Here is a 26797-nt window from a genome sequence, read left to right as displayed (position 1 = left end):
TGGATAATACAATTATCCCCTCTTCACATAATCACTTTTATTATGGGTTTCTCAGTGTTCTTTTGAAAAAGGCAAGTGCTATTATCCCTATTTCATAGATGGAGAAGTGGGGATATTGACACATGCTGTGATTTGCCTACTGCCATTGAGCTGAAAATGTCTTCGTTGGGGCAGAGGGAGAAAATGAAAATACAGTGGAGGCATCTGTTTGGCTTGTACAGTACAGCTGTTCATAATGAAAATCATGTCACAGCTTAAACAGCTCTCAAACCATGATTAATTCACGATAATGGTGTGACCACTGGGCCTGTGGTGACATCAGTGTATATCTGCACAGTGTATATCTGCAGTTTTTGTCCTCATAATAGTAGTAATAATTTTCAGCCCTGGACCTAGTTATAAAAATAGTTGTATTCCTTGGTTGCTCCATTTTTTTCCCCCTGACTGTGACACCCATAGGACATTGTTGCAACTGCAATGGTCAAGAAAATGGGGCTTCATAAATTTGTTCTGTTTCAATAAATGCATTTATACTGGTGAAGAAAACTCTTTCTAGAGAGACAATGAGAGATTCTTTTCAGTCCTCTGTTTCACAAGTGGATGGGAATGTGTCACACCCTACTCTAACATTTTTCAGAAGGTACTCAGATTAATTTCTGGTAGATGAAAACACATTAGCTAGCCAAGTAGGTGTCAGCAACATTCCTTATGCCAGAAGGCTCTCTGTGACAGTATTTATTTGCCCTTTCCTGGTCCTGTAGTGTCACAGTAGCCATGTAGTGGGGATCTGGTCACTTGTCAGAGGCTTTGAAAAACCATGAAAAAATTCATTGTTTTAAAAATCTGAGGCAACCAGATGATCACTAGGCAAAGCAAAGATACTAGCTGGTTTGGGGGTAGGAAAGGAGGCAGAAACAATAAGGAATAAGAGCCGTTTACCCCCTAGATAAGCATGTTTTGTCCCTCTGCCATTATCAAGTAATTACATCTTTCAGCACACTGAAGGAGCAGAGTTGAAAGATTTACCAGTGGCTGGAGAAATTGTGACCACAACACAAGGTTTCTCCAAGAGAGAAATAATGATGCAGATGATGCACGGGAGAGTTTAGTCAGAAGTTTGGCCTTGCTGTCACTGAAACGAAAACATTTGGAGAAAAGAGAGGTAAGTCTCCTGTGGTCTTCCTGGTGATAAGATCCAGGAGTGTTTAATCTCACCTTTAGTCCTGGATAAATGAGAGTCTAAGAAAACCACTTTGACTTCATTGATAGTGAGGCAGCAGCTGTGATTGTTGTGGGAAGAGCAGGGAGGGGAAAAAAATTGCAGAACAAGTTGCTTAAAATGTCTTTTTCAGTTAGGATCTTGAAATACAACAGAATGGACTGAAATATGAGTTGGTTTGGTTTGGTTTTTTTGCTTTGTTTTCTTCAGCCTCTCAGCTGGAGCAGTGGGAGGGAAAGTTTAATAGAAGAGGCAGTTGCAGAAGTCAGCATTAGTTATTACTCAGGAACCCAGACTTGCTCAGACCCAGCATGAGCAAAATAGAGGAAGAAAATGTGTGCATTGTGGATGAGAACAAAATAAGAGCTTGGGGAAGGAAGAAAACTCATTTCAACAGTGATGTTCTTTTTAATGATCTTGTTTCTAAGAGAAATTTTGAAGGCCGAGGCTAAGAAAGTAATTTCTGTTCCGACTGGGGACCAGTAGAGAAAATAGCAACCATCCCTTTTACATTAAATAAATATAATGATTTTATTGAAAGAACAACATGCTTTTTCATACCTTTATTGACATGGCTAATTTCTTAACATCAGTTTATTACACTGAATGGGTTTTTTTTTTTGCTGTTTTCTTTTGTTTGGGTGTTTTGTTTTTGTTTTTTTTTTCATCGCAATTGTGATGGTTTAGAAATATTAGCTGTGTTCTTTAGCCTTTCTGAAAATAAAATAACTTTTTAAAAATCTCATGTTGGAAGTCAGGAAAGGGAGAAGCATAACATTTTTAATCCCCTTGGAAGGTTCTGGCCGTCTCCATTAGATTTTTAATTCTTGGCCTTTTAACCATCCATATTGCCTGTTGTGTTTGTTTAGCACTATGTTTCCACTTACTACACTTTTCCTATGAGGAAGAAACTGTTACCATTTTATATTCTTGTTTACAACTCTACTGCATGAATGCTAAAGTTTGACCCAAAATTGACACCTTTTATGACTAGTTCATTCTTCTATGATCAGATAAGGGCTTATAGTGCCCTGGTTTGACAAAATTTTGCTTAAATTTACAATGAAGGAATTACACAGTTCTTGGTGCTCTCTGAGAGATAGAGCTGGCTAATGAGAAGTTCAAACAGAGGTTCAGATTCCTGGTTCTGATGTTATGTTGCAGATGTATCTGTAGAGTCTGCCTATGAGAAGCATTAAGATCTTTTATATAGCTCATGTAAAACTATATTTTCAATGGGAGGGAATGCAGTTGTGTAGTTGTGAGCTTATAAAAACACAAATAAAATTATTTTAATTCATAAAAGTCTTTCAAAAACTTGCCATCCTGTTGAAATTCATATTCTCCTATGAAACATTTTTATTTTGTTAAAAAAGTTTGGAAAAATGAAAGAAATATTCAGTCTGTATTTGTTTGTACTGTCCATTTTCTTGAGTCTTGAATCAGTCTAAATTATGCTCAAAATTTATTGGCAAAATTTATATACCTTGTGGTATCTGTTATCAAATTGAACTATTAATTTATGCCTGGGAAGTTAGAAATACAAAATATCCACAGTATGGGTGTTTGCCTTAGCCTGATGTGAGAGACAAATTGCAATCAACTAAGCAAATATGAAAGGCTAGGGGAACTGTTATCCACAACTTAACTAATTACTTTAGCTTATCTACTTAAACAAAGCTAGATGGGACATGTGAATAGGTTATTAGTTTTGGGTTTGTCTTTTTTGTTTATTTGTTTTGCTGTTGCTGTTGTTTGTTTGGGATTTTTTTTTGGTTTATTTTTTGTTTGCATGCAACTCTTGGTTACCTGCTTATTTTTATGGCATTGGCATAGCTCACTGGCCTCAATGCTCATTTTTCTGGTCCTTAATAATATCCATATTTAAAAGAGAATATGGAGTTGATTACATATTTAAAAATATCATCCCCAAGCTGCACACTGCAATTTTTGAAGTGAAGTGTTTGACTTGGGCTTATCAAAAGGGTCATGCTGTAATTTTTTTCCCCTTTAAGCTAACTGTTTAATTCTGGCTTTTTATTATGGGTACCCCATGCTGTAGCTGAGTATAAATGCTAGTTTAAAAGATAAAGAAAGTTTGTCAAATATAATTTCAGCTTTCTAGAGTTTTCTCACTTCCCCCTGGCTGATTCCTAGCAACAAACAGATAGTTATACTCAATTTTATGTTTTTTTAAATTTGCACTGTACTGGTGAATAAATTGCTGTTTATCCAACTCCTTTCAGCACTGGCTCGCCTGGAAGCAATTGTCTCTTCCCTACCAGCTGCTGCTTGCCAGCTTCTCCTCTCCCGCATGGAGGGAGAGCATTGCTGGAGCTGCTTCCATGTGGGGTGACCCCTCTCTCTACCCTCAAATGGAAGCAAAGTTGAGGAAGGAAAAAAAGAAAAGAGGAGAAATGCCTGCTGGTTGAAACTCTCTGATTGTTCATCATTTTGCCAGACAACCTGCCAGCTGCACCAGGTTGTGCATTTTGAAATGGGGACCTGAAGGTTGATGCTGGGATGCTGGCTCCACTACCAAAACATGCTCCTGGGCTGAAACGCTGGGAGCTTATTTTCAGTAGGGTTTAGGGCTTCTTACCTGGCTTTGAACTGTCCTGTTAGCTCACGGGCTCAGACTACTGACATCCGCTCTTTGGTGTTACTGATGGAGCTCCCAAAATTTCATTACTATGTGACAAGAGGATATCAAGTTCTCACAGGAAGGTCGAAGGAGTATGGGAAACAAGCACACAGGTTTTGCTTTGGGCAGGATTGCAGTAGCTGCAGGTCTCTGAATTATTATTATTTATGAGCATTTTGATACTCTGAACAACCCACTCACCCTTTCCTACCCCCACCCTCCCTCCCAAGTGTAAGATATAATTTCATTACTTAATTTGTCCAAAGATGAAAACTTGGTTTTTCATTATTATTCTAGTAGGTTTTCTTCAACAAAAACATTCTGAAAGATCACCATTGTTAGAAATGAAATTAAGACATGGGTTTTGAGCCAGAGAGAGTACTGTTGGTTGAACAGTCAGTTATTATTATTAAAGGTTCTTTCTTTCCTTAAATCTTGGCTTTCTTTCCTTAAATCTTGGCTCACTCTTAGGCGTAGACCACTAAGGCTATAGTAATGGTTTGAAATGAACTCAGTATTTCTTCGGTCCATGAAGGTGCAACAAAACGAGGAAGACCAGCAACTTGGCTCAAGGTTTTGTGCTCTGAGGAGAGTTTGGGGATCTTTACCCGTAAGGAAGCATACAGAGAAATGTATGTGATGTCTATGTCTACTTTTAGTACTCAGAAAGGAAAAGTAAGGTGAATAAAGATTTTTCACCAGGTAAAGAAACAACATTATGGTGGCAGATTAGTCAAGAGAAAGAACTACATTAAATTGAAGACCACAGTAGTCAGAATGGACTGTATTTAGTGAAAAACTGGAACCTGGAAGACATTTGGGTGAGAACAAAGAGAAATATTGAGTACAAATGGCCCAGGAAATTTACTGGGGAAGCTGGAAAGAGGTGTAGTACTTGCAAATGGATATTATTAGGTTAGCCCCCATGCACTCTATAATGTTAATCATGGCTGGTTGACAGAATCTGAAGGTCCAGAAAAGGTTTGGAAAAGACAGAAACTACAGTAGAAGAAATAAAACTGTAATGGAAATGAATGATGCACACTAAATAAATAAATAAATAGATAGATAGATAAGAGCTATTGATATACTTGGTTTATTCAGCCTGGAGAAAAGGAGAGTGGGGAGAGACCTCATTGCAGTCTTCAGCATCCTCATGAGGGAAAGTGGAGGGGAAGGCACTGAGCTCTTCACTGTCATGACCAGTGACAGGACTCAAGGAAACAGCATGAAGCTGAGTCAGGGGAGGTGTAGGGTTGGTATCAGGAAGAAGTTTTTCACTCAAAGGGAGGTTGGGCAGAGAAGGGGTCACAGCACCAAGCCTGTCTAAATTCAAGAAGCCTGGGGACAATGCTCTCCGGTACGTGGTGTGATTCTTGAGGTGTCCTGCACAGGGCCAGGAGTTGGACTCGATGATCTTGATGGGTCCTTCCCAACTCAACATACTCTATGATTCTATGACACATAAGATAGGATTCATATGACTCAAAACTATCTTGAAGAAGTATGGAAAAACACCTACTAGTTTTGTGTCATCCCAAAGTTGGATGTGATTTTAGTTGGAACTCCTTGTGTTATTTTGCATGGGGAAAATAGAGGGAGATCTTTCATTACAGAAGGATTTATCTTTCAAAACTTAAATTAGAAGGTAAATGGTGCTAATGGTAATAGCGGGTAATTATTTGTTGATGTCATTTCTTCACTATCTACCACAGGACTATAAAAATTTGAGCTATTTTAGAATTTAATTCACTATGACCTTACAGCTCATTCTTTAAACTCATTCTTAAAAATAACTGCTTGTATCAAGTTTTATCAAGCTGATTTGCTTTATGCTGTATAGGAGCATGAACGTAACTCTAATTAAGATTTTAAATTTTAAAAGTTGATTTTTGTGAAATTAAGTGAACTGGTGATGTATGTTGGACCAGTGTAAGATTTTTAATAAAGGACTGACTCAAATTTATTTCTATCAAAGTAGGAAAAAAAATCAAAATTTGTTTCCTAAAAAAAAAAAAGGGTGGAAAAAAACTGTAGAGAGTAATTCCAAATCTAACTGGGGACCAACCCACTAAAGTGCTATCAGGAGCTTGAAAATTTTTAAAAAATGGTACTGATCACCCAGTAAAGAAGTATCTTGGAAGTTCAGAAGTGGAAGATTGCTGAGACTCACTAAAAAGTAAGCTGACTTAAATCTTACAAAGGAAATGAAAAGCAAGTATAGATTTTTAATTTTATTTTCCTAGTACTGTGAATAAAGACAACAAAGAAAATGTGTATGTGTGCAAGGGAGAAGGGAACACATTACAGTTGGAAGATTATGGTTCATAAAGGTCTGGGTCCAGAAGTGTGTGAGCATTTGCCTCAGTTTCCTATATGGGAGGACATAGGGTCAGGATGTAGGGGCATGCACCAGGTGGTGAATGAGAGAGATCTGGAGAAGTAGAAGTTTCTTCAGCTGTTACTGAATTGAAACTCTTAAAGAGCCAAATGCTCTTAATTTCTCTTTAACAGAGAAAACTGTGGGTTTCCACCTCGTCGTACTGTAAAAATGGCATTTGACATTTCAGATTCATTAGGACCGTTAAAGCATGCAACAAATTTTATTTCCTGCTGCTGTACAACTGGAGCATAGCAAATATAATATTTATATTTAAGAAGGGGGGAAAGAAACAGATCCAGGTAACGGCAGACATGTTCATCTGCCCTCGATGGACTGCAAAGTAGAACGTATTTTGAATAAGAGAATAATTTAAGAAGTGGAGTTAAATATTAAGTTTCATTAAACACAGCATGTGTTTACTGGAATGAGACTGATGTCCCAGCCTAGCTCATTTAAAAACTGATTTTGTAGATGTGACTAATCTAGGACTAATCAAACTGTGATTTATTTGTTGTGGGACTTGATGAGAAATTATTCATTCAAGCAGGAAAAAAAGAAGAATTAACACAAAAGTTAGTTCTAACATGGACAAGGTGTTTAAAGAGGACTTAAAATGAGCAGTGTTGTGAACAGAAATAATGGGTTGTAGGAACTTCTTAAGCCTGTGTTTGGGAGGCATTGTTATTATGGGCATGAGATGAAAATTAATAGTGTGATAAAAGATGAAGCTGGGAGTCATAATTATGCTCAAAATATTGTTTACTGGAAAAGAGGAACCACATCTTTTATATATATTCATATTAAGTCAAAGATTTACTGTTAGTGTAATTGAAATCTTAATGGTCTAATCCAAGAATTATTATTAGTGCAGATGTAATTATTACAGAAAAAGATCTGCCTATGCAGATGTTATAATAATGTTAACAACAGTGCCACCACCGCCAAAGTTACAATTGTTATACATACACTTAGATTCAACTACTTTTCCTGATGTTATGCTGACCCTTCCTCAGCTCCTGTTGGCCCTAAGGTTGGTGGTTTCATTGTGGTGTTGGTGATGGGGATTGTTATGGTGATCTCTCATCATCTGGGGTCCTCGGCCAGGAGCATGTTCTTGTTGTTGGTTTCTTTTTCCTCTCTCTAAGATCATCTTGGGGTTGCTTTTTTTAATGTATGCTAGCATGCTTTGATACCTTTCTCTTTCTTCACTGGTCTGCAGTTCATGTTATACCCAAACTTACTAGATATGGCACCTTTTAGGTATTTCTGTGTTCTTTTTCTCACTTCGGGTCTGTATTTCTTTATCTGACCTTGGGTCAGTTGTTTATAGTGGGTGTGTTCTCCATTGTCAAGCCAGTGCCTCATCTCATATCTTGCATATCTGTACTCCTCTACATTGCATTCTGTTCTCCACTTCTAAAAGCCTTTGCTAAGATACCAGCCCTGTGTTTTTTATAGTATATTATTATAAGAGTCATAAAACCTGTGTGGCTCCACACAATGACAAAGAAAACTAAATCAGGTTAGCCATAGCTAGTTGGTCAATTAGGAAAAAAAAAAGCTATTTCAGCTGAAGCAAATGTGACAAAGCTGTGGACAGGCCAAGGAACACTCAGACAGGGCAAACCTCTACAAGCCTCAGTCCAGAGCCCTTGCAAACTCACTACAAAGCCTGTGGCCATCATTAGCAGTGGCAATACCTACAGTATTGCACTATGTGTAGCATAACAGCATTATCAACACAACTGGCATTTGGCATTTTATGCTGGAAGAGCTGAAGGATATGAATAGGTTAAGCCACATGAGAAAACCTGATTTTTCAGAGGGGTAGATTACTCTCATATGGACTAATAATAAAACGCTCTCTTCTGTAATCTGGGACCTTGCCAGGTGCTTTGGAAAGAACAGATGAAGGGAAGTGCATGTAAGTTATTAGCAGCAAAAAAAGCCACCTGCAAAAGGCATATGTGATCCTGGGATGTGCTGCGTGTGCTAGCTTCAGTCAGGCTAGGAAAAATAATGCTGACAGAACTTCATCTGAAAATGTCTGTTTTGTTCTGAAATGTTCAGGAAAGACTTGTTCAGATGTGAGAAATGGAGTACCTTGGGTATGAGTTAATTGCATGAGTGCAGATAGAGTCACACTGGCAAGCTTGACTTGCACTAACAGACATCCAGAGGTCTAAGGAGCACAGCATGAAAAAACTTGGGATACCTTGGGCTGCCAACTTTAGTCTGCATTTTCTGGGGCTGGATGGACTAAACTTTCTCTTGGGCTGATAGACAAAGCTAACACTGCATGAAGGTGTCAGTAGCATTTCTGGACCCACATGGAAGTGATTGCATGCCACTGTGCTACACTGTGCAGATACTGGTTTGGGTCTCTGGTAGAGCCGGGATTTGTGTGCTGCAGTCCATAGGAAAGGTATTTCACAGATTTCACAGAATATTCTGAGTCGGAAGGGACCCACAAGGATGATTCAGTCCAACTCTTAAATGATTGGCCCATACAGGAATTGAACCCACAACGCAACCTTAGCACCATGCTTTAACCAACTGAGCTAATCTCAGATATTTCTAAAGACGTTCCGCTTAGTCATGTGGATGGTGCTCATCAGAGCAAATGAATGATTTAATGAATCCGGTTCAGGAGAGATGAGTGTGATTATAAAATGAGGTTGGAGGTAGTACGGGCTTTGAAGTGGGAGGCTCAAGCTCTGCTCAGATCACTTAAATTGCAGCCATAGGGTGACTTCTACCTGACTCTCTGGTGCTCAACATGCAGTTGAACCCATGGGTGGATGGTTGATGAACTCATTAATTCTCTGATTGCCTGACATTTTTTAATTTTCCTTTCACTTCTTACCCCCAAACAGAGATTGACTCTGAAATCAACTATAAGCCTGAAGTAATTCCTGTGCCTTAATTTTGCTGCAAGAAGTCACTTGGTGCATCTCAGCTGGGCTTTACTTCTGACTTTGTTACACTCTTCATGTTTTCTTAACACACTCTGTTTTAATGTTTCCCTATCATTAACTACTTGTCTCCTCTCTCTTTCCTGTTTTGGTTCTCTCTATGTGATTACTCACTCTGTTTTTCTGATCTTGTTCCAGCTTCCAATTTAAACTGTTCTAAACTGTCTTCTCTCTTAGAGAAAAGGTTCTAAACCTTTTCTCTCTTCCGAAGTTTCCTGGAGCTCCCCCCACCCCAGATGTCTTTCCTTTCTCTCACTTTTGTCATTGTCTTTCTGTGGTTGTAAATACCACTGCCATTTGTTTAAATGCTGTTGTCTTGCTCTCTTTAGGGGGTTGTCATAAAGGATTTTAGACATGCTTTCCCTTCATGACAAGATTTACTTGTTACCATTGGTGTAGCTAGAAGGCTTATTACAAAAATGAAAATATGGAGGAGGAGTCCATTTTGCATATCGTGAAACACTTATCATTTCATTGTTAATAGCAGTTTTGGCAGCTCTTTAAATCAAAGGTTGAACTGGAAATATTATCAAAGAATCTAATAAAAAGGAAAAACTGTCTCCTTTGAACTTTGAAAAAGTAAACCAAAAAAGGCGAAGTTATTTTCAGTAGAATATATTGTTTGCAGAAACAAGACCAATCCAACAATTTTTTGTCTTCATCCATCTTTTTAACTGCCAACTGAAATATTTGAAAGGAAAACTGAAGATTGAACTCGAATAATTTCTGATAAGAGGAATTTTCTGGACTTCTGAAAAAATATCTACTATTTCATGGGTACTACATTATTGGTTGTTTCTAATTTTGTAAGAGTACCAGCCCTTGTTATCTATCATGTGCAAAGCAGTTACATGATCTTCTGTAGTCATACTGGTTACATCATATTTGAGGTGTTGATGTGGTGTGAGGCAAGGTCTCCATTTGTACAACATGGCTTTTCACTTGTTGGTAGCTAGTAGCAAAGGCACTTCAGGAAACAGCTTGTGTCTCTGCAGAGAGTCAAAATATCTATAGCTGTATCTGCAGGTTTAGCATTTGCCTTAGACAACTTGGCAACCATTTTGGCTGTAGGTAAGCTTGAATCTTAGGAAACATACTATATTAAGGCTCTGTTGAGTTTTGTTAGTAGGGCTTCTGAAATGTTTCAGACTCCCAAACCCAACTGTTTTCCCTGCCTGTTTTGCTGAAAATAGTGTCAGTCAGGTTTGAATTTGAGTCCCTATCAACTTAATATAAGGCAGCTTCCCTAGCAACAATTATCCATGATTCCTGATGTGACCACATCCTAGGCCCCTGGGGTGGGCAGAAGGGATGTAGGGGGGAGCCCCAAACCCAATGTGGCCATCTCTTGCAGGGGCTGAGTGGGGAGTTTGATGTTTCAATAGTATGGAAAGTCTGTTTGAATCACAGAATCACAGAATTCTTTGGGTTGGAAGGGACCTTAAAGATCATCCAGTTCCAAACCCCTGCTGTGGGCAGGGATACCTTTTGCTAGACCAGTTTGCTCAGAGCTCCATCCAGCCTTGCCTTGAAGTATGGGCCTTCCCTTCCAAGGATGGGGCTTCCATAACTTCTCTGGGCAACCTGTTCCAGTGCCTCACCACCCTCACAGTAAAGAAATTTTTCCTAATATCTACAGAATCACAGAATATGCTGAGTTGGAAGGGACCCACAAAGATCACTGACTCTAACCCTTAGCCCTGCACAGGACCATCCCCAAGAGTCACACCATGTGCCTGAGAGTATCATCCAAATACTTCTTGAACTCTGTCAGGCTTGGTGCTGTGACCACTTCCCTGGGGAGCCTGTTCCAGTGTGCAGCCACCCTCTGGGGGAAGAACCTTTTTCAAATAACCAACCTAAACCTCCCCTGATACAACTTCGGGCCATTCCCTTGAGTCCTGTCACTGGTCACCACAGAGAAGAGATCAGTGCCCGCCCCTCCTCTTCTCCTCACAAGGAAGTTGTAACAGCAATGAGGTCTCCCTTCAGTCTCCTCCAGGCTGAACAGACCAAGTGACCTCAGCCCCTCCTCATATGGCTTCCCCTTAAGGCCCTTCACCATCTTTGTTGCCCTCCTTTGGATGGTCTCTGACAGCTTAATATCTTTCTTATATTATGGTGACTAAAACTAATCTAAACCTACTCTCAGCTTGAATCCATTCCTTGTCGTCCTTTCACTACATGCTCTTATAGAAAGTCTCTCCATCTTTCTTGTGGGCTCCCTTCAGGTACTGGAAGGCTTCAATTAAGCCACCTCAAAGCTTTTTCTTTTCCAGGCTGAACAAAACCAATTGTCTTAGCCTTTCTTCATAGGAAGTGGTGATTGTTTGATTAAGGAAAACCAGTTTGAAGTAAGCCGAACTAAAAGGCAGGTTGCATATTTATTTTTTAATTGGTTATTTCTTTTTACTTACTTATTTATTTAGTAATTAGATTTCTGTAAAATATGAGAGCCTCTGAGTGGTAACATGTAGCAGAATAAAGGGAAAAACAAGCCCAAGCTCACACACGACTTGTGCTCTAGCTCCAGGCTCTGTTTGAGTTCACTGGAAACACTGGGGGTCCTTTCTTCCTGATGGGAAATGGTACTTTCTTTTCAAGTAAACCAAACTGGTGCTAATGACCTCTCTTTCAGACATTTGAATTCCAGATCTCTTGCAGTCTTCACAGGAACTTTATTTCAACAAAACTCTTAAGTTGTTTCATCTGACTTCTAGCATGATATAAAAGCTAGATGCTTAAAAGTCTGTGTTTGGGATTCCTCTGCTGGTTACCACGTCAATTACAATTATGTTGCATTTGAGCTAGAGGTTGCCAGCAGAGAATACTGAGGAGTGCCAAATTAAATTTCAAATACATTTTGTTCTTTGTTCATGTCGAGAAGTATTTTTCCCCTGAGGTTGCTGTGCTCAGCAAATGAGATCAGGTTGCCATTAAACTTTCTGTAAATATGAGTCTAGTTGAGTTTTTAAGGCCATCTGAGTGGCTAGCACTATTGACACTTCCTTGGAGGACTGGTGTAACATGAATGTTATAGGTTCTGGTTTGAAACCATCTTGGTATCTGGCTGCTTAATAGAAATGTGTCTCTAGGAAATGGGGAGGTTGCTTATTTTTAACATATGTATTTGTTAAGGCCTTGCTTTCCTATAAACATTGCCAAAATGAGACAATGCAAGTTATAGCAAAGTGAAAGGGAAAGCTCTGAATGACTTTTGGTGACTGGCTAGTGATTGATGCTTCACCACCAAGCAAATGTTTTTAGTTCCTTTTTATATTTGAATGTTTGCTTCCCCAATCCAGATTTTGGGTTCATTAGCATACTATGGATAGCCTCTAGCAGTGTATGCAAGTCCTATCTCCGTGTGTATTTTGCATTTCAAGCAATTAGCTTAATTCATATTAGGAAGAGACACTAATTGCAGGGGAAGGAAGAAGTAGGTAGCAACACACCAATGACGAATAAGATAAAGCATCACATATTACCTCTATAGGTTTTCTTGAAAGAAGCTCTTTTCTGATGTCAATTAAGCCTAATAAGAACTTGAACCCTTGTAAGATGGAGAGTATAGAATCATCTACTTTATGTGAATTGGTAAGCTGAAACATGAAGTCTGTATTTTGCTTAGGTTTACACAGCCAGAGGTCAGAAAAGAAGAGGGAAGTTCCAGACCTGTCAGGATCCTTGATTCTCTGATAGCTTTCTAGAAGATGAGCAATAGTTACAGAACTTCCTGTGGTAAAATTCATCTAATGAGATCAGTGATGTATATTGGAGATTTGGTATACAGGCTGGAAAATAGTTAAAAATCTCCATATTCTCTCTGGAATGAAGATAATTGCCCGTTCTGCCAATAGCTAATTATGTTTGACCTGCTTTCAATGGAGTCCCACTTTTTACAGTCTAACCAACCTTTTTGTTTCCTCTCTGTCATTGATCTCCAGAATGCAACAGCAACAACAGCAACGTCGGATGTTCACAGCTGCCCTCCTGGCACTTGTTTTCATTCTGGCAGCTGTGAGTACCACCGAGGCCGGCAAAAAAGAGAAACCAGGTAAGGTCCAGTGTAATTCAGAGTTAATCCCCAAGACAGATTGCATGTGTGGGAGAATGTCAAATGCTTCTGGTTTTGTTATGAGATTCAGGTAAGTGAATCTCATATAAAAAAACACTAACTTTTGTTAGTGTTTTGACATCCAGGGTAGGGATTTGTGGCTGTGACATGTTGTTCTGTGTTAAACAGGAAACCAGAAAGTGGTTTCCACGCAAACTGGCAGCTTGACAACCCCAGAGACTGGAGTCCTTGGTTTATCACACAGTGGGTATTGCAAGGCAGCTTAAAATTTGCTCCGGGAATAGTTTCATGCTTGACTTAGGGAGAACCAAACAGGAGTGATGAAAGAGCAGTTATGTTGCTTGTTCAGTGTTGTATATGACAATACTACACCAATGCTGTGTGATGTGGAAATCCTCTGACAAAGATTTGAACTAACTCGCTGGCACAGCCAGCCAGATATCCAGTGGTAATTGCTTTCTGTCAGTGATGAATTCAGGCCTCATTACAGGAGAGACAGGCCTGGGGTGGAAAATTCATATTTGTCAAACCCAGTTTTGACATTTTTTAAAGAACATATTTTTTGGTGCTTTTCTTAAGGTCATATTATTTACAGGCTACTTACACTCAAGACAATATGAACTGTGAGTCTATCAGAATTAGTGTTCCAGCTAAAAAAAAAAAAAGGCTTTCTAACCATTGTGGCTGTATGGAAATATGAGAAAATGTAAATGTAAACATGCAAAACTTAGGAGAAAATTAATTTTATATGAGGTTATTTAAAGTTATTTGTGATGTTTGGGGGGCCTAAGTAGTGACAATGCTGTCTTTTCTCATAAGGCTTGGGTTTAAAGGATTGAAATGAAATCACAATCCTTACTTTTGTCCCTGAGCAATAAACCCACCTGTACTAACAGCACTTCAAATGTGCTTCTTCATACAGGTTTTTTTGCCTTTGGAGTTTTGGTCATATTCTGACATAAAATGTGACATGGTATATACCAAGTCAAAAGACTGGATCTCACAGCTGTTTCCCAGAGGTGCTCAAATCCTCTGATACACAATGTCAACATATTTCTAGTTGTTTAGTGTATAGTGTTTCAATTGGAACTGAGAATATTTGCCTGCCATCAGCTACTGGAGACAGAGGAGTGTCCTTTCTGAGCAAGCTTCTGTCCTTCTGCCTGTTTGGTCAGTGACCCTTGAGGGTTTTTAGATGATTCCCTATTCTGACATGGTAGTGGGAGTGAATTCGAATGATCACCCTGCTTTGGACTCAAAGAGGCTGACCTGTCTCTGCAGAACTGGGAAGAGGATGTCAGACTTTTTGCTTTTAAAGCAATTGTGTTACAAATGTCTTCCTTATTTACCCTTTCAGGTGCTCTGACTCTTTGGTTAAGTTTAGGGAACATCTCTGTAGGCTCTGGGTACTGACCACTTCTCTTGCTTGGTTCCTTGTCTTCATCCAGAGAAAAAGGCGAAGAAGTCTGACTGTGGGGAATGGCAGTGGAGTGTCTGTGTCCCCACCAATGGTGACTGTGGTCTGGGGACACGTGAGGGCACTCGCACTGGAGCTGAGTGCAAACAAACCACCAAGACTCAGAAGTGTAAGATTCCCTGCAACTGGAAGAAGCAATTTGGAGGTAAGCATCAGTCTCTTAAGGGATTTGCTTTGTTTTTTATTTTAAGAATGGAGTAGGAAGCCTGTATTTTCTGTTTAGTTCTGCAAATGTCTTGGTGAAGGGGTTAGTCCTGTATTTGAAGTTCATCAGAGCTAGAACATGTAGGGCATCAGAAGGCAGCCTCTTCAGAGCTCCTCTGCATAGAGTCCATATAACCTACTAATTATAAACTCAGTCTTCCAGCATGCTGAAATCTGCTCTCCTGTGGTGTCCAACCCTATTTAAGGCAGTAGTGTAAGTTCACAGCTGTGAATCTCTGTGATGGTTATCACAGGCTTTATGTGACCTTGTGATGTGTGATACGAGCCTTGCTGCCAGTGTGTGCAGTGGGGGGAGTGAATGAAGATCAGTGTATATCATCTTTATCATTCAGTTCAGAAGGTTCATGTGCAACAGTTTAGAAACACATGTCAGATCTGTTGTGGATAAGATGTCTGTCCAAGACTCAAATTTGATGACGCTTGCAATCTTGGCTTTTTTTCTAGTAAGCAGCTTGCGTGGTTTTGACATTATTGTGACCTTACCATCACAATCAGTGCTGCAGTTTCAGACCTGAGAAGTTTGTAGTTGCATATACATTTCTGAAACTGTTCAAGCCTTGTTTGGTAATCTTTGGCATCGTACAAATATTGGAATATAGAATGTAGATGATATTCCCATTGTTGTTGTATCTTCTTTTTGTTGTTGTTGTTTATTGATCATATTCACAGCTGAATGTATTTTCTTTTATATGAAAAAATTCAATATCCATGCAAAAGCCAGAGGATCAAACTTTAGAACACTGGGGAGAGGGAAAACTGCAATTGCCACCGCAAATAATCTTTAAATTTTTCTTGGGATTCTTTTCCTCAGCTGCACATCCTTTTGTCTATATGTACTGACTGTCTGTGGTATCCTATTAGACTCATAATATTTTTGTTTTCCCACTCAGCCACTGTGTTTTAAAACTTGCCCTTTATTTACTTATTGCAGCGGAGTGCAAATACCAGTTCCAGGCCTGGGGAGAATGTGACTTGAATACGGCCCTGAAGACTCGAACTGGAAACCTAAAGAGAGCCCTTCACAATGCTGACTGCCAGAAGACTGTCACAATCTCAAAGCCCTGTGGGAAGCTTACCAAACCCAAACCTCAAGGTAAATTCCATTTTCTGAAAGCTGCATGCTAGTTCATTTAAATCACTGGATTTGTGATGTCCCACGTGCTTCAGTGGGAGCTCAGTTGTACAGGGGATTGCACTTTCATGGTCCTTCCTCAGTTTTGCACTGCTCCTGTCTCTCAGTGGTCAGACAGACTATTCCTGAGCTCTATAGTCAAAGCTATGTGACACACACGAGGTAAACTGAAGATTAGAGCTCCAATTTTAACTTTAGACCACCTGTATCACTACCAGTTTGCTTATGTGACAAGACTGCCAGACTGCAGATTCTTTTCATAACTCACCTGTTGATGGGAACAGACCAATCATAGCATGATAAAATATCCCTTGACAAAGACATCTTTTATATAGGTTTTGTTTCGTATCAATTAATGACTAGTTGAAAAAAGAACTGCTTTCCTTCTGGACAGGACTCATTGAAAGGATATTCTGCTCTGTGCACACTGAAATATGTAAATGTTGTGCACCCTTGGGCTTGTTTATTCTTTATTCAAATATAGCAGGAAGGAGAGTACAGAAAGTATATTTCTTATTTAAATGTGACTGACAGTGTAATTCCTAGTGCACATAAAGGCATATGCCCTGCATTTGTGTTTCCAGGTGTCCCTTAGAAAAACTTATATTCTTTTTAATCATTAAAGCCTTTTAATGTACTCTTTTGTTGGAGTAACAGGTGTTACATGTGTGGGATGATTTATAGTGGGAGCTAAAATTGTGAGATCTTGTTTGAGATGCAGAAGTAATGTGTTTTAAGTGGATTATACAGGCTATGCTACCCTGACATTTGTTTGCTTAAAACCAGCAAGGTTTAACACACTCCAGGCTCTGAATACTTGGATAATAACACAAATAAACGTGATTAGGTGTGACAGGTGCACCTGGGACAAGCAACTTTCAAATTGTGGATGGTGGTGCACCATTGATCTGAGGAGCAACTGCAGGTGGCCTGCTCTGCTTGTGCAACCAGGGAGATGCTTGACAAGGTTGCAGGTGCTTTTCGTGTGTGTTTTTCCATCTGCTTTGTAGTCAGTGCAGCTGTAAGTGCTTTTCCTTGTGCACCATCCATGGAGTTATTAGATGAGTCTGAAACTTGCCTAGATAGTGACAGGCTGTGAAGCAGAAGGGATACAACTAGCTTTTTAGAGACCAGCTGACTTAGTTGAGATGGCAGCAATAAACGTCATTTGAGGGTAGAAATGATTGGGTGGGGATGCAGGGAGGGCTTTGAGATGTGTGATTTTTATTGTGTAACAGTTTGGGGGGCAAGGACTTTTTTCCTGTTTTTTGTGGTTTGGATTGGTTTTCTTTTTGTTTGTTTGTTTGCTTATTTTTGTTTGTTTTTTATTGGTTGTTTGTGGTTTTTTGATTCGTTGGGGTTTTTTGTTTGGTTTTGGCTTGTTTGGTTTTTTTTTTAATTTTTTAATTTTTTTTTAATAAGTTTGTACACCTGTGTAGCATTTGGGAGTTTATGAGTTTATTGAATGAAGCTTCCCATCATGCTGCCAGAAGCCTTCTGCCACTCGAGCCAGCAGTAGCTCTCTGCCTTGTCTTGCTCCCATGGAGTCAGTATGTTCTGTGAATGGCTGCCAGAAGAGGGGAGAGGGAGACAAAGCAGGACGTTGATACAGCACTGTTTTGTGAAAGCAGGGCTGTTGGGCAGTACAGACTTGTTTTCAAGTTATAGTTTTGAAGGCAGAGCTTGAGAAATTGCTGGGTTGGAGTTAACCTTAACTGATTCTAGGTATCACTGAGCTATAGCTGAAACTGAAGCTCAGGTTGGGACAGCTGCAGCAAACAGATATGGGGTTTTACTTAATTAGGAAATCTGACTTCATTTGATTCAAAGGAATACAGAAGGAGAAATAGGTACAAATGTGGGGGTTTGGTCATAACAACTGTGAGCAGAAGTTCTGCTCTCCTGATTTACTTTAGAAATCTTCCTGCATGCCACCTGCTTGTTCATCTGCTGTTGGCATTAGTAGGAGCTGCAGACATGGAAGTCACACACACACAGCCTGCCTGGGCTCTGGGCTAAGTCCATATTGCAGATATGTGGGTATAACTACATAGGAGCTACAATGGACAGTGTGTTGGCACCAGTAGGAGGAATTAGAATAATAAATTGAGTCAAGCATATTAGTACTGTATGAAATGTTTTGCCCTACTAGACTTTATTTCTGAGTTAAAAATCATAGTGCTGACATGTTGGCTGGAATGAGAGTATTTGTTTTCTTCCTGAGGTGAAAGAAATTACGAGTTGGAGGTAAGTCCTTACCCACAACTAGATAAAAGAAAAAAATCAAACTGCATTCAATCTATAGCTAGAATTTTAATAAATTTCCTTATTTGGAGATGAGAAATAAGAACTGGATTATTGCCTGAGAGCTTAGAATGGACTGCAGGTTTATATTAGGCTCCCTTTTCACACATAGCTTTGCATCAGTGTCTCAAGACTACAAGAGAAAAAGCCTATGATATATTATTTGGAAGCAGCAGCGTTTTTTTCTGAGGCACAATGTTGCAAAAGATCTGTGTTGATATGCAGTTACATCTGTAAATGCTGGTCAAGGGCCACCAATTCCTACTGTGATTGCCTGGGGTAGCAGAACAGTGGCTTCCTGGCATTTGAGAGCTCTGGCAACAGAGCACTAAGTCGGGTTTATCAGTTCCAGGAATCTGTTTTACCACTGGATGGTTACCTTTCTGTCTGGTGTATGCTTTAAGAGCTACCATCTCTGACAGCAACAAGTTAGGAGTACCAAAAGCAGATGTGAACTGACTGAGAATATTGCACTGAAAAATACTGACATATTCAGAAAAAGCATTTTTCATGATTTTCCTGACTAGCCTCCTTTCCTGTGCACTGAAATTTTTCTTTTATTAGCTTGTGTTTGTAACCTCTCCAATATATCACTTTTCCTTTTGATTTCATACTGAAAATGAGTTGAGCAAAAGCCCACATTTAGCTTCTCCAATCAATGGTAGTTATATGTATCTTCTGTCACTTTTTGTCACTTGCCATCTTTTAAAGCTGAAACCTCTGACTTACATATTTCTTTGTATAACAAGTTATCCGCAATAAGAATACTCACTACTGGACTTACCTAAATTCCTTCTATTATTGCAAAATAGTTTTTGTGATGAAGAGACTGGACCGTATACAGTATTTCAAGCACATCCTCTACAGATCTGTGTTGAAAAAGAAAATATCGTTGCAATACTACCTTTGTTGGTCATTATATCCACCAAATATTTTAACTATTATTTAAATTTTGATCACTGCTTGCATGTGAAGTAAACATCTTTATCTAAGACCTTCACAATTCTCCCTAACTCTTACATTTTTTAAAAATTAGTTAATGTGATTAGTTAAGAACCCCAAAAGTTGTGTGGGTAAGACAGCTTATTTTGTTTAGGCCCCGCCAATGAAGTGTTGTGCATCAAATTTCACCTGACACACTTCCTTGATGTGACTTGGTGCCTGAAGCTCCTCCTCACATTTTCTGCTCTTTGAGAAAACTGCAAATAAATTGATCTTAACTGTGGATGCTGCCCTACTGTTGGTTATCCATCTTTCCAGCTTGTGAACATATGGCAACTTTGCTGGTAGCACGAATCATATGTCTCTCTCCTCTCACTTAACAATTTCAAAAATGACTGCTGTTCGTAAGATCTTGTTCTATTCTTAACATTAAGTGAAATTATACATGTAGAAAAATCTCAAGGGTTATAATTTTGCAGATTTTTTGATAAAAGTATAGTTTGTGCTAAATTAAACTAGGAGATACTCATGAACTTTGGGTATCAATGCCTTCTTCATAAACTGGTGACCTAAGTGTTTTTTTGGATTTGTTTTATTGTTAGTCAGCTTTCATAGAAAAGTGTTAAAGTCTTTTTGAAGCACTCCCCATTATTTTGGAAAATAAATAGAAAAATATATATATTTTTTTTTATTATTTACAATTGCTCCATGGCAGTACCTTTTTCTTCTGAGCATCTGACTTCTATAGATTATTGTCTATGACACTTGGGCATTTTGGAGTCCGGTGCTGTATATTGAATTTTAGGGTGAGAGCAGATGATGAACCAAGAATTTGAATTTTATCTGGCTTTCTGATGAGCTCTTTTCTCCCTAGCTCTGCTCAGGCTGGAAGTCAGAAACTTGGTCCTGGGCTGCTGTGCTAAAGTGTAGCTAACATAGAATGAAAAACATCTTTTGCTCTTGTGCCTTTGGACAGAGAGATTGTCAGCAAAGTGACAGTGATATCCCAGACCCCGTGGGTTGTGTATTTAGTATATAAATGAGGTCATGAGAAAGCCTGTCATAAAGTCTGGGCGGGCTGAAAGGATAATTTTTATCACAAAAATCCCAGTGGAGGCAACCACCTCTCCTCCAGCACATACAATTGCATATTCTAATCAGCGTCTGCAAGGCCAGGGATGTTCAGGGTCTCCCTAAACTATCTTGACAGATGTGAAGGTCTTGGGCACTTCTATCAAGTGGCTGCTCTAATGGCCAGCTTGCACTGAAGAGCACAAAGCACTTCTGACATACTCCATCTGTCCTACTTCACAGCCACCCAAACTTGATTGATGGTTGTTCGGGTTCCAGCCATCTAGAAAGCAGAAGAATGGAGTATTGTCAGGATTCAGGAAACATTTTACTTTAGCTGCTAAGAGAGGAGGAATTTGTTTTCATTGAGCTGTGTTGCCTGATAGGCTTTACTTCTTTTTACACCCATTCTATGTGTCTCGTTCTTTCTCTCTCTCCCCATAAGTCTTGTACTTTCAGGTATTTGTTATTCAGCTTAAGATAAAATTAAATAGAATAAACAGTCTGTCTGCCCTTTCTGCAATGTACCCTTCATTTTTTGAATTATGCTCCTTTCTGGTAAATTTTTCACCTTCCTGTATTTAGTTCTTTTTAATAAATCTCCCTTTACAACTTTTTGTCAATTCACAGTATATCAGATCTATGAGTTACTTTATCCTGGCTCAGCTCAGTCCTTGCCACATAGGAGAACAATTCCAGCTAAGACTGGCAAACATTAACACTGCTTACAGCACTGTTGTCTTTTAATAATCGGAGTTCTGACCAAACATCACATCCTCCAACGTGCAGAGTTTGGAAAGATTTCCCACACGAAGGCAAGACTTACCTGAGCTGTTAATGGCTGTAATCTCTTTTGTGTAATTCACATCAGGTGTAGCATTTTAGAGCCTACAAGGTGTCAATACAGTTCCCTGTGTGCATGTATGCGTGCTACTACAGTGGAGGAAAGACTGCACTCTGTGTGTTTTTAATAATTTCATATAATTTGAAAAGTTTTACTAAACAGTTTAGTGGAATATAAATAATATGCCCTGCCTTGTTTCTTTTATCTATCTATCTTTACAGGCAGCAATTAGCTCATCCTGCTATCACTCCTTGGAGCTCAGGAAGTTCAATTTAAAGAAAAGTAGTAATTGAAAGTCAGAAAGGCTAAATGGTTTTCCAAATTGACACAAGTATCAGTGGCAGGTCCAGGCACACATCTAGTAGCTGCTGCTCCCTTTTATCCTGGTCTGCAATTAAAATTATCAGAATGTGACAATTGACTTCAAGGTGAGTGTCTGAACTGCAGTCTTTAATTAGGGTCTTAGGTTTTGATGGTGGTAACATCAGATGACTTAACTCAGTGTCAAACACTGTCTTACCTTGGGTCTTCTCAGAGAGCTTGGTGTCAAATTTAGAGATGTGCTTGTGGTAATGAACAGGTATATCTCTGCCTTTACTTACTGGTGATAGAAGCAGAAAAATGTGTATTTTGAGAGCTCCAGTGGCAGATTTCGACCTGCAGAGAGAACATCTTACTTGCAGTGCTCTGCCAGGACAACTGACTGCGCTTTGACAGGATGACTTGGCTGCTGGTTGTTACAAGGAGCTGAAAGTGGTGCTGTATGAGTGAATTGCTCTCCTGAGCTGTTTGTTGCTCAGACTAACTGGGTGTTGCTCTGACAAAATCGAACCACTCCATGTTGCGTGTTGGACAAGCTGTTTTTTCTGGGGTGCCCTCCCTCAACCTTACCTTTGTGCAGTAACAAAATGTCTGCTTCTAAAGAGCAGCTGGAGGGGACACAGAGTGAAAAGCAATGACTTGTTAGGACTGCAATTTCCTTTTGTTTGGTGCTAGTGTCTCCTGTTTTGGCTTCACAGTCATACTGTATCTCCCTCTGTAGGTTTTAGAATTCCCCATCTTTAATGTAACTCATTAGTCGTGCAGGCATGCAGCTAGTGTAATAATTAGTATTACAGGAGGCAGAATAATAGGATCTGCTCAAACTAATTAGTTATAAAAATGAGGGATTTTCTCATATTAGGAAACAGCTGTGATAGCTAAAGAAAAATCTGAAAGGCAAAATTGGGAGGTTTTTCTCCTGTTTTGAGGGGTGAGATAGGTTTATTGAAGAATGGCCTCTGGCACTGACCACTAGCCTGTAGTGAAATACAGTGATCTGAGCTCTGTGGGGCAGGACACTGGCAGTGGATGCCCAGTGGGAACAGCATAGCTGACTGTTATTATTGTTGCTATCACCATGATTATTTGTATTGCATGAGTGCCCAGAGGCCCCAGCTGAAAAAGGGTGCCATTGTACTAAGCACTGCATAAACATTGTGAGAAGCAGTTTTGCCATGAATAATTTATGCCCTATGGCGCTGGGAAATGTGAAAACCAAGAGAAGTAGCAGTGGTCCAGAGCAGTGAGACTGGGTACTAAATGCTTGGTTGTGTTTCCTTGTGCCCCTTGCTAGCCTGAGGACAAGGCTTGTATTTCAAGATGAAGTAAAACTCATTGGAAACTTTGGTCTCTGTGACATATCTCTGTGTTTTGGCTCCTTGCTACCATAACATATGGAAATATGATTTTTTTCAATTTAAGTGGGAATGAGAGCAAGCCATATAAGAAAAATAAAACACAATGGTGCTTACAGTGTGGATCTGCCTCGAGCTGCTTGTAAGCTGCCAGTGCAGCCTATAACTAATAAAGTTTGGATGCCTTTTAATGGTGTTTTTTCTGCTCCCATTTCCTTATGTTTCGTGGAGGCTTTGCACTGTAGTCTCCCTTGAGACTGCTTTTGTACCCTTGAAAAATTACAGTGTTTGGATAAATAATTTGAATGCCTTGCCAGATCACAGCATAATATTAATCTGATTGACACTACACTAATTCCAGGGAACAGGAAATGCATGTAGGAGAGGGAGAAAATGAATATTTTTTTTTAACTAAGTATTTTTTAATTTTTAGTTGGTCTGCAGCTTTTATGAGTGTTTTTGAAAAGAGAAACATTGTGATGTTTCATGGGAAACCTAAACCCCCATGTTTTCTGACCCCCTGCTTTGTTTTTCAGATTATGTTTTTTGCTATGCTGTCCCAAAAGATGAAAAACTGGGTTTGACAAATTCTCATTTAACTGTCTAGTACCTGCAGGAGTTTCTTTTAGGGTTCAATGCAGACCTTTGTGGGTGAAAGTTTAAATACCCTTGTGTGTGCCAATTCTGTTACATGCTCATTGTCTCACTTTCCTGGCTTGCAAGAGCAGCTTAGCCTCCTTGGCATTAGTTAGTGCCCTTGAGCCATGAAAATGCCTTAAGCTGTGGGATTTGCTGTGATAAAAGATATGCCATCAGCAAATGTTTACACTCATTACTGTTCCCAGCAGTGAAACAGAGAGAAAGCCCTGTCCCTTTCTTTCTGTCCTTTCTTTTCCTTTTCTACTTCTTCACTTCCTTTCCTTTCAAACTTACTTTCTTTTCCCCACTTCTTTACCCCTCCATCTCATTTTCCACGTTGCCATCTCTCTGTCTTTTCTTCTATTTCTGCTTACTAAAAAACTTTTGCTGGCGACTCTTCAGAGTGTGATTAAAGCCAAACCTGTGTCCTGTGCCCCGAGGGTAGATCTCATCTGGGGCAGATGCAGAAAGCACAACTGAGAATTGCACGTGCCTGGTTTTCAGGAACTAACAGAATAAAATAGGTTCTCTGTTCACAGTATACCACAAATAACTTTCTGCTAAATAACAATCTATATATACTATATATATATTTATATACGTACGTATTACATGGATCTCAGGTTTACATATATACTATACTGCCTTAATATGTGATCTTTTTGCTGTATAGGTCTATGTTAAAGTCCAAAGGTTTTATTAATGCTTTCTGTTTTCAGCAGTCTCCTGCAGACATGTGAATGCAGAGAGTAAACTCTGAATATCAGTCTGTGCCTGCACCTGTCTTGCTGGCATTAAGAGGGATCTTGTGTACAGCATAGACACAGAGAGGGCTGAAGAGCCAGCTGGGACTGTGTCCCTCTTGTGCTGAACACAGAACATGACTAAGAACAGTAAGAAGTCCATATCCTACAGAAGCAGCAGTATAAATACACCCAAGGCAGATGAGAAGAAGACAACAACAGAAAAGCAAAGTGAGCTGCTTCTGGAAATAATTTTCCAGTTAGCCAGACCCATTCAGCAGTCTCCAGTTGCAAAACAGACTTGGTTTGAAAACTTTATCCATTGCAATCTTCTGCATACTTACTCTTAAGATTCTAACATCTTAGATACCTGTGACCTAGATGTAAAGAAAATTAGATGAAATTTTCATGTTCTTTGCCTTTGGGCAATTAGGCCACCCAGCAAAATCAGAGAATGTGTGTGTCTTTGTGGTCTTTTGTATCCCTAAGCTGTTTTGAAACTTTTCTCCCAAATACGTGAATGAAGAAAATCACCAAAATTAAACATTTCTGTTGAAAATCCTTGTTTCAGCAAATTACCTCTTAAATAAAAGCTCCCTGTAATTCCTGACTAGTTTAAGTAAGGATGGTAATGGGAAGGTTTTAAACATCTTACATCTGTATGTCAGGTTCAAGAAAAGGTGCGGCAGCACCCTTTAGGTTTGAATTGAGTCCATCTTGTGTTCAACAGGGAGCAAATCAAAGTCTATCCAAAATGGAACTTCAGCAAAGTGAGAAGCAGAACAAAACCTTATGGGGAAGAGTGAAGAAATTGGGGAACACAGAAAACTAGAGGAAGTCATTAAACAACACAGAGCTAAAATATAGGGGATATAATAAATTGTAATATATTGATGAAGTATAAGTCACATTAAGGTCATTGAATCCTTGGAGACTTGTTTTCTACTGCTGCTTAGCTAGTGGAGTATTGCTTTTTTTCCCATCCAGTAGAACTGAGTTGCTCCAAGAGGCTTTTCAGAAGAATTCATTATGGAACACAGTTGCTATCATAATATAGTTTTTCCTTCTTAAACCATTTGGAATTCATAAATGCTGTATATAGAACAGGAAAGTGGGAAGAACAGGAATTAAATGGCCATGAAATGTTCTCTTTCTCTGCAAGAAAAAGAAATACCATTTTTAAAGGGTATTTCATAAACCCAGGGATTTGTTACTACAGTTGTAGAAATCACAAGATTGTACCATTTCTGTTCCTAGAGAGCAGGGTGAGATTTTCTTCACTAAAGGATAAAATCCTTGATTTCACCAAAGTCCATTCCATGTGCATTGGCCCTTCATCCCCAAAATTCAGAAGCTTTCTGCACCAGCACAGCAACCTGGTACTTCGGAAAATTTGCTCCAATGAGAGGTAGAGAGGTCTTTCAAAAACATACCTTGCTCTGTGTTCAGTAGGATTGAATGCTAGTTCCTGGAAAAACTGTGTCCTGAACATCTGATGTGGAATTTTTTTACTCTAACCTTTCCTCAGCACAACTTCTGCTATTTTGAATGATTTATATTTCCTTAGGGACACTGCTTGACTTTTACATACAGGAGTTCAGCAGTGCCATGAGTGAATTGTTACCTTCTTTTCAACAAATGAAAATAAATGCCTGCAAATCTTGGCTTACAAAGCTTGACTTCCATTAAAATGTAATTACCTCTCTTTTGTGCCTTATACATTAAGACTGGCTTCAAATGGTGTGTGGCTCCTGTTCAACTAAATTGCTTTCATTTGCTGCTTGCATAGTAAGAATGAGGCTCTGGAATAAAGATGACTATTTAAAGAGGACTGCTGCCATTCCAAACTGCATAGAGAAAGTTGTGCTTATAAAATTCATTTGCTTACTTGGTAAGATCCTGACTGGAATATTTGTTACTGATCATCATGGGCCCACAGAAATGGGTCTAGTGCTAATCCATGACTACACAATTTTTAATGCTGGGACTAATTCTAAGGCATAAAACAATTTGTAGGGTTATTCAGGTGATGAATGATCAGATAATACAGTGTCAGTGCATTGACACAGTTTTTTTCCTGCAGCACTGTTTGTTTTTTTTCTTGCAAGAAGTGTGTTGGTTTCAGAAGGGAGTAGAGTGGCTGAGCAGTGCTTAGGTGTTGCACACTGCAAGGACTGCCAGGCCTTTGGAATTTGCTCTTTCCATGTGCCCTGGTCCAGGATCCTGGCCTCTGTATGAGCAAGAGCATGGCTAGGCAGCCCCTCACTGTGGGATAAGAGGGAAGAAGGAAAGTGTATGCAGTAACACACACACAAAAACTGAGGACTGTTTTGTCATCCTTGTTAATATTCGGAAACATATGTAGTTCACTCTTCCAGTACTTATGTTTTGCTGCAAGGAGGCACAAGGAGGGGAAATGTAAGTATTTCCTTGATGTGAAGGAAG

General features: G+C 39.3%; 1 protein-coding gene across 1 annotated transcript in view; it reads left to right on the top strand.

The window, feature by feature from the left end:
• PTN (pleiotrophin) overlaps window positions 1–26797 on the top strand; it is an 80055-nt gene that overhangs the window by 42440 nt on the left and 10818 nt on the right. Inside the window, exons 2-4 of the mRNA XM_064654699.1 lie at window positions 13169–13278; window positions 14748–14921; window positions 15933–16094. Of these exons, the coding sequence (XP_064510769.1) occupies window positions 13170–13278; window positions 14748–14921; window positions 15933–16094 (445 nt within the window). The 5' untranslated portion in view covers window position 13169. The remainder of the gene's footprint in view (window positions 1–13168; window positions 13279–14747; window positions 14922–15932; window positions 16095–26797) is intronic.

The sequence above is a fragment of the Pseudopipra pipra genome, chromosome 5 (assembly GCF_036250125.1).
Source record: "Pseudopipra pipra isolate bDixPip1 chromosome 5, bDixPip1.hap1, whole genome shotgun sequence".
NCBI lineage: Eukaryota > Metazoa > Chordata > Aves > Passeriformes > Pipridae > Pseudopipra > Pseudopipra pipra.
The sequence above is the reverse complement of the archived record's forward strand: the minus strand, read 5'-3'. Positions and strand labels throughout refer to the sequence as shown.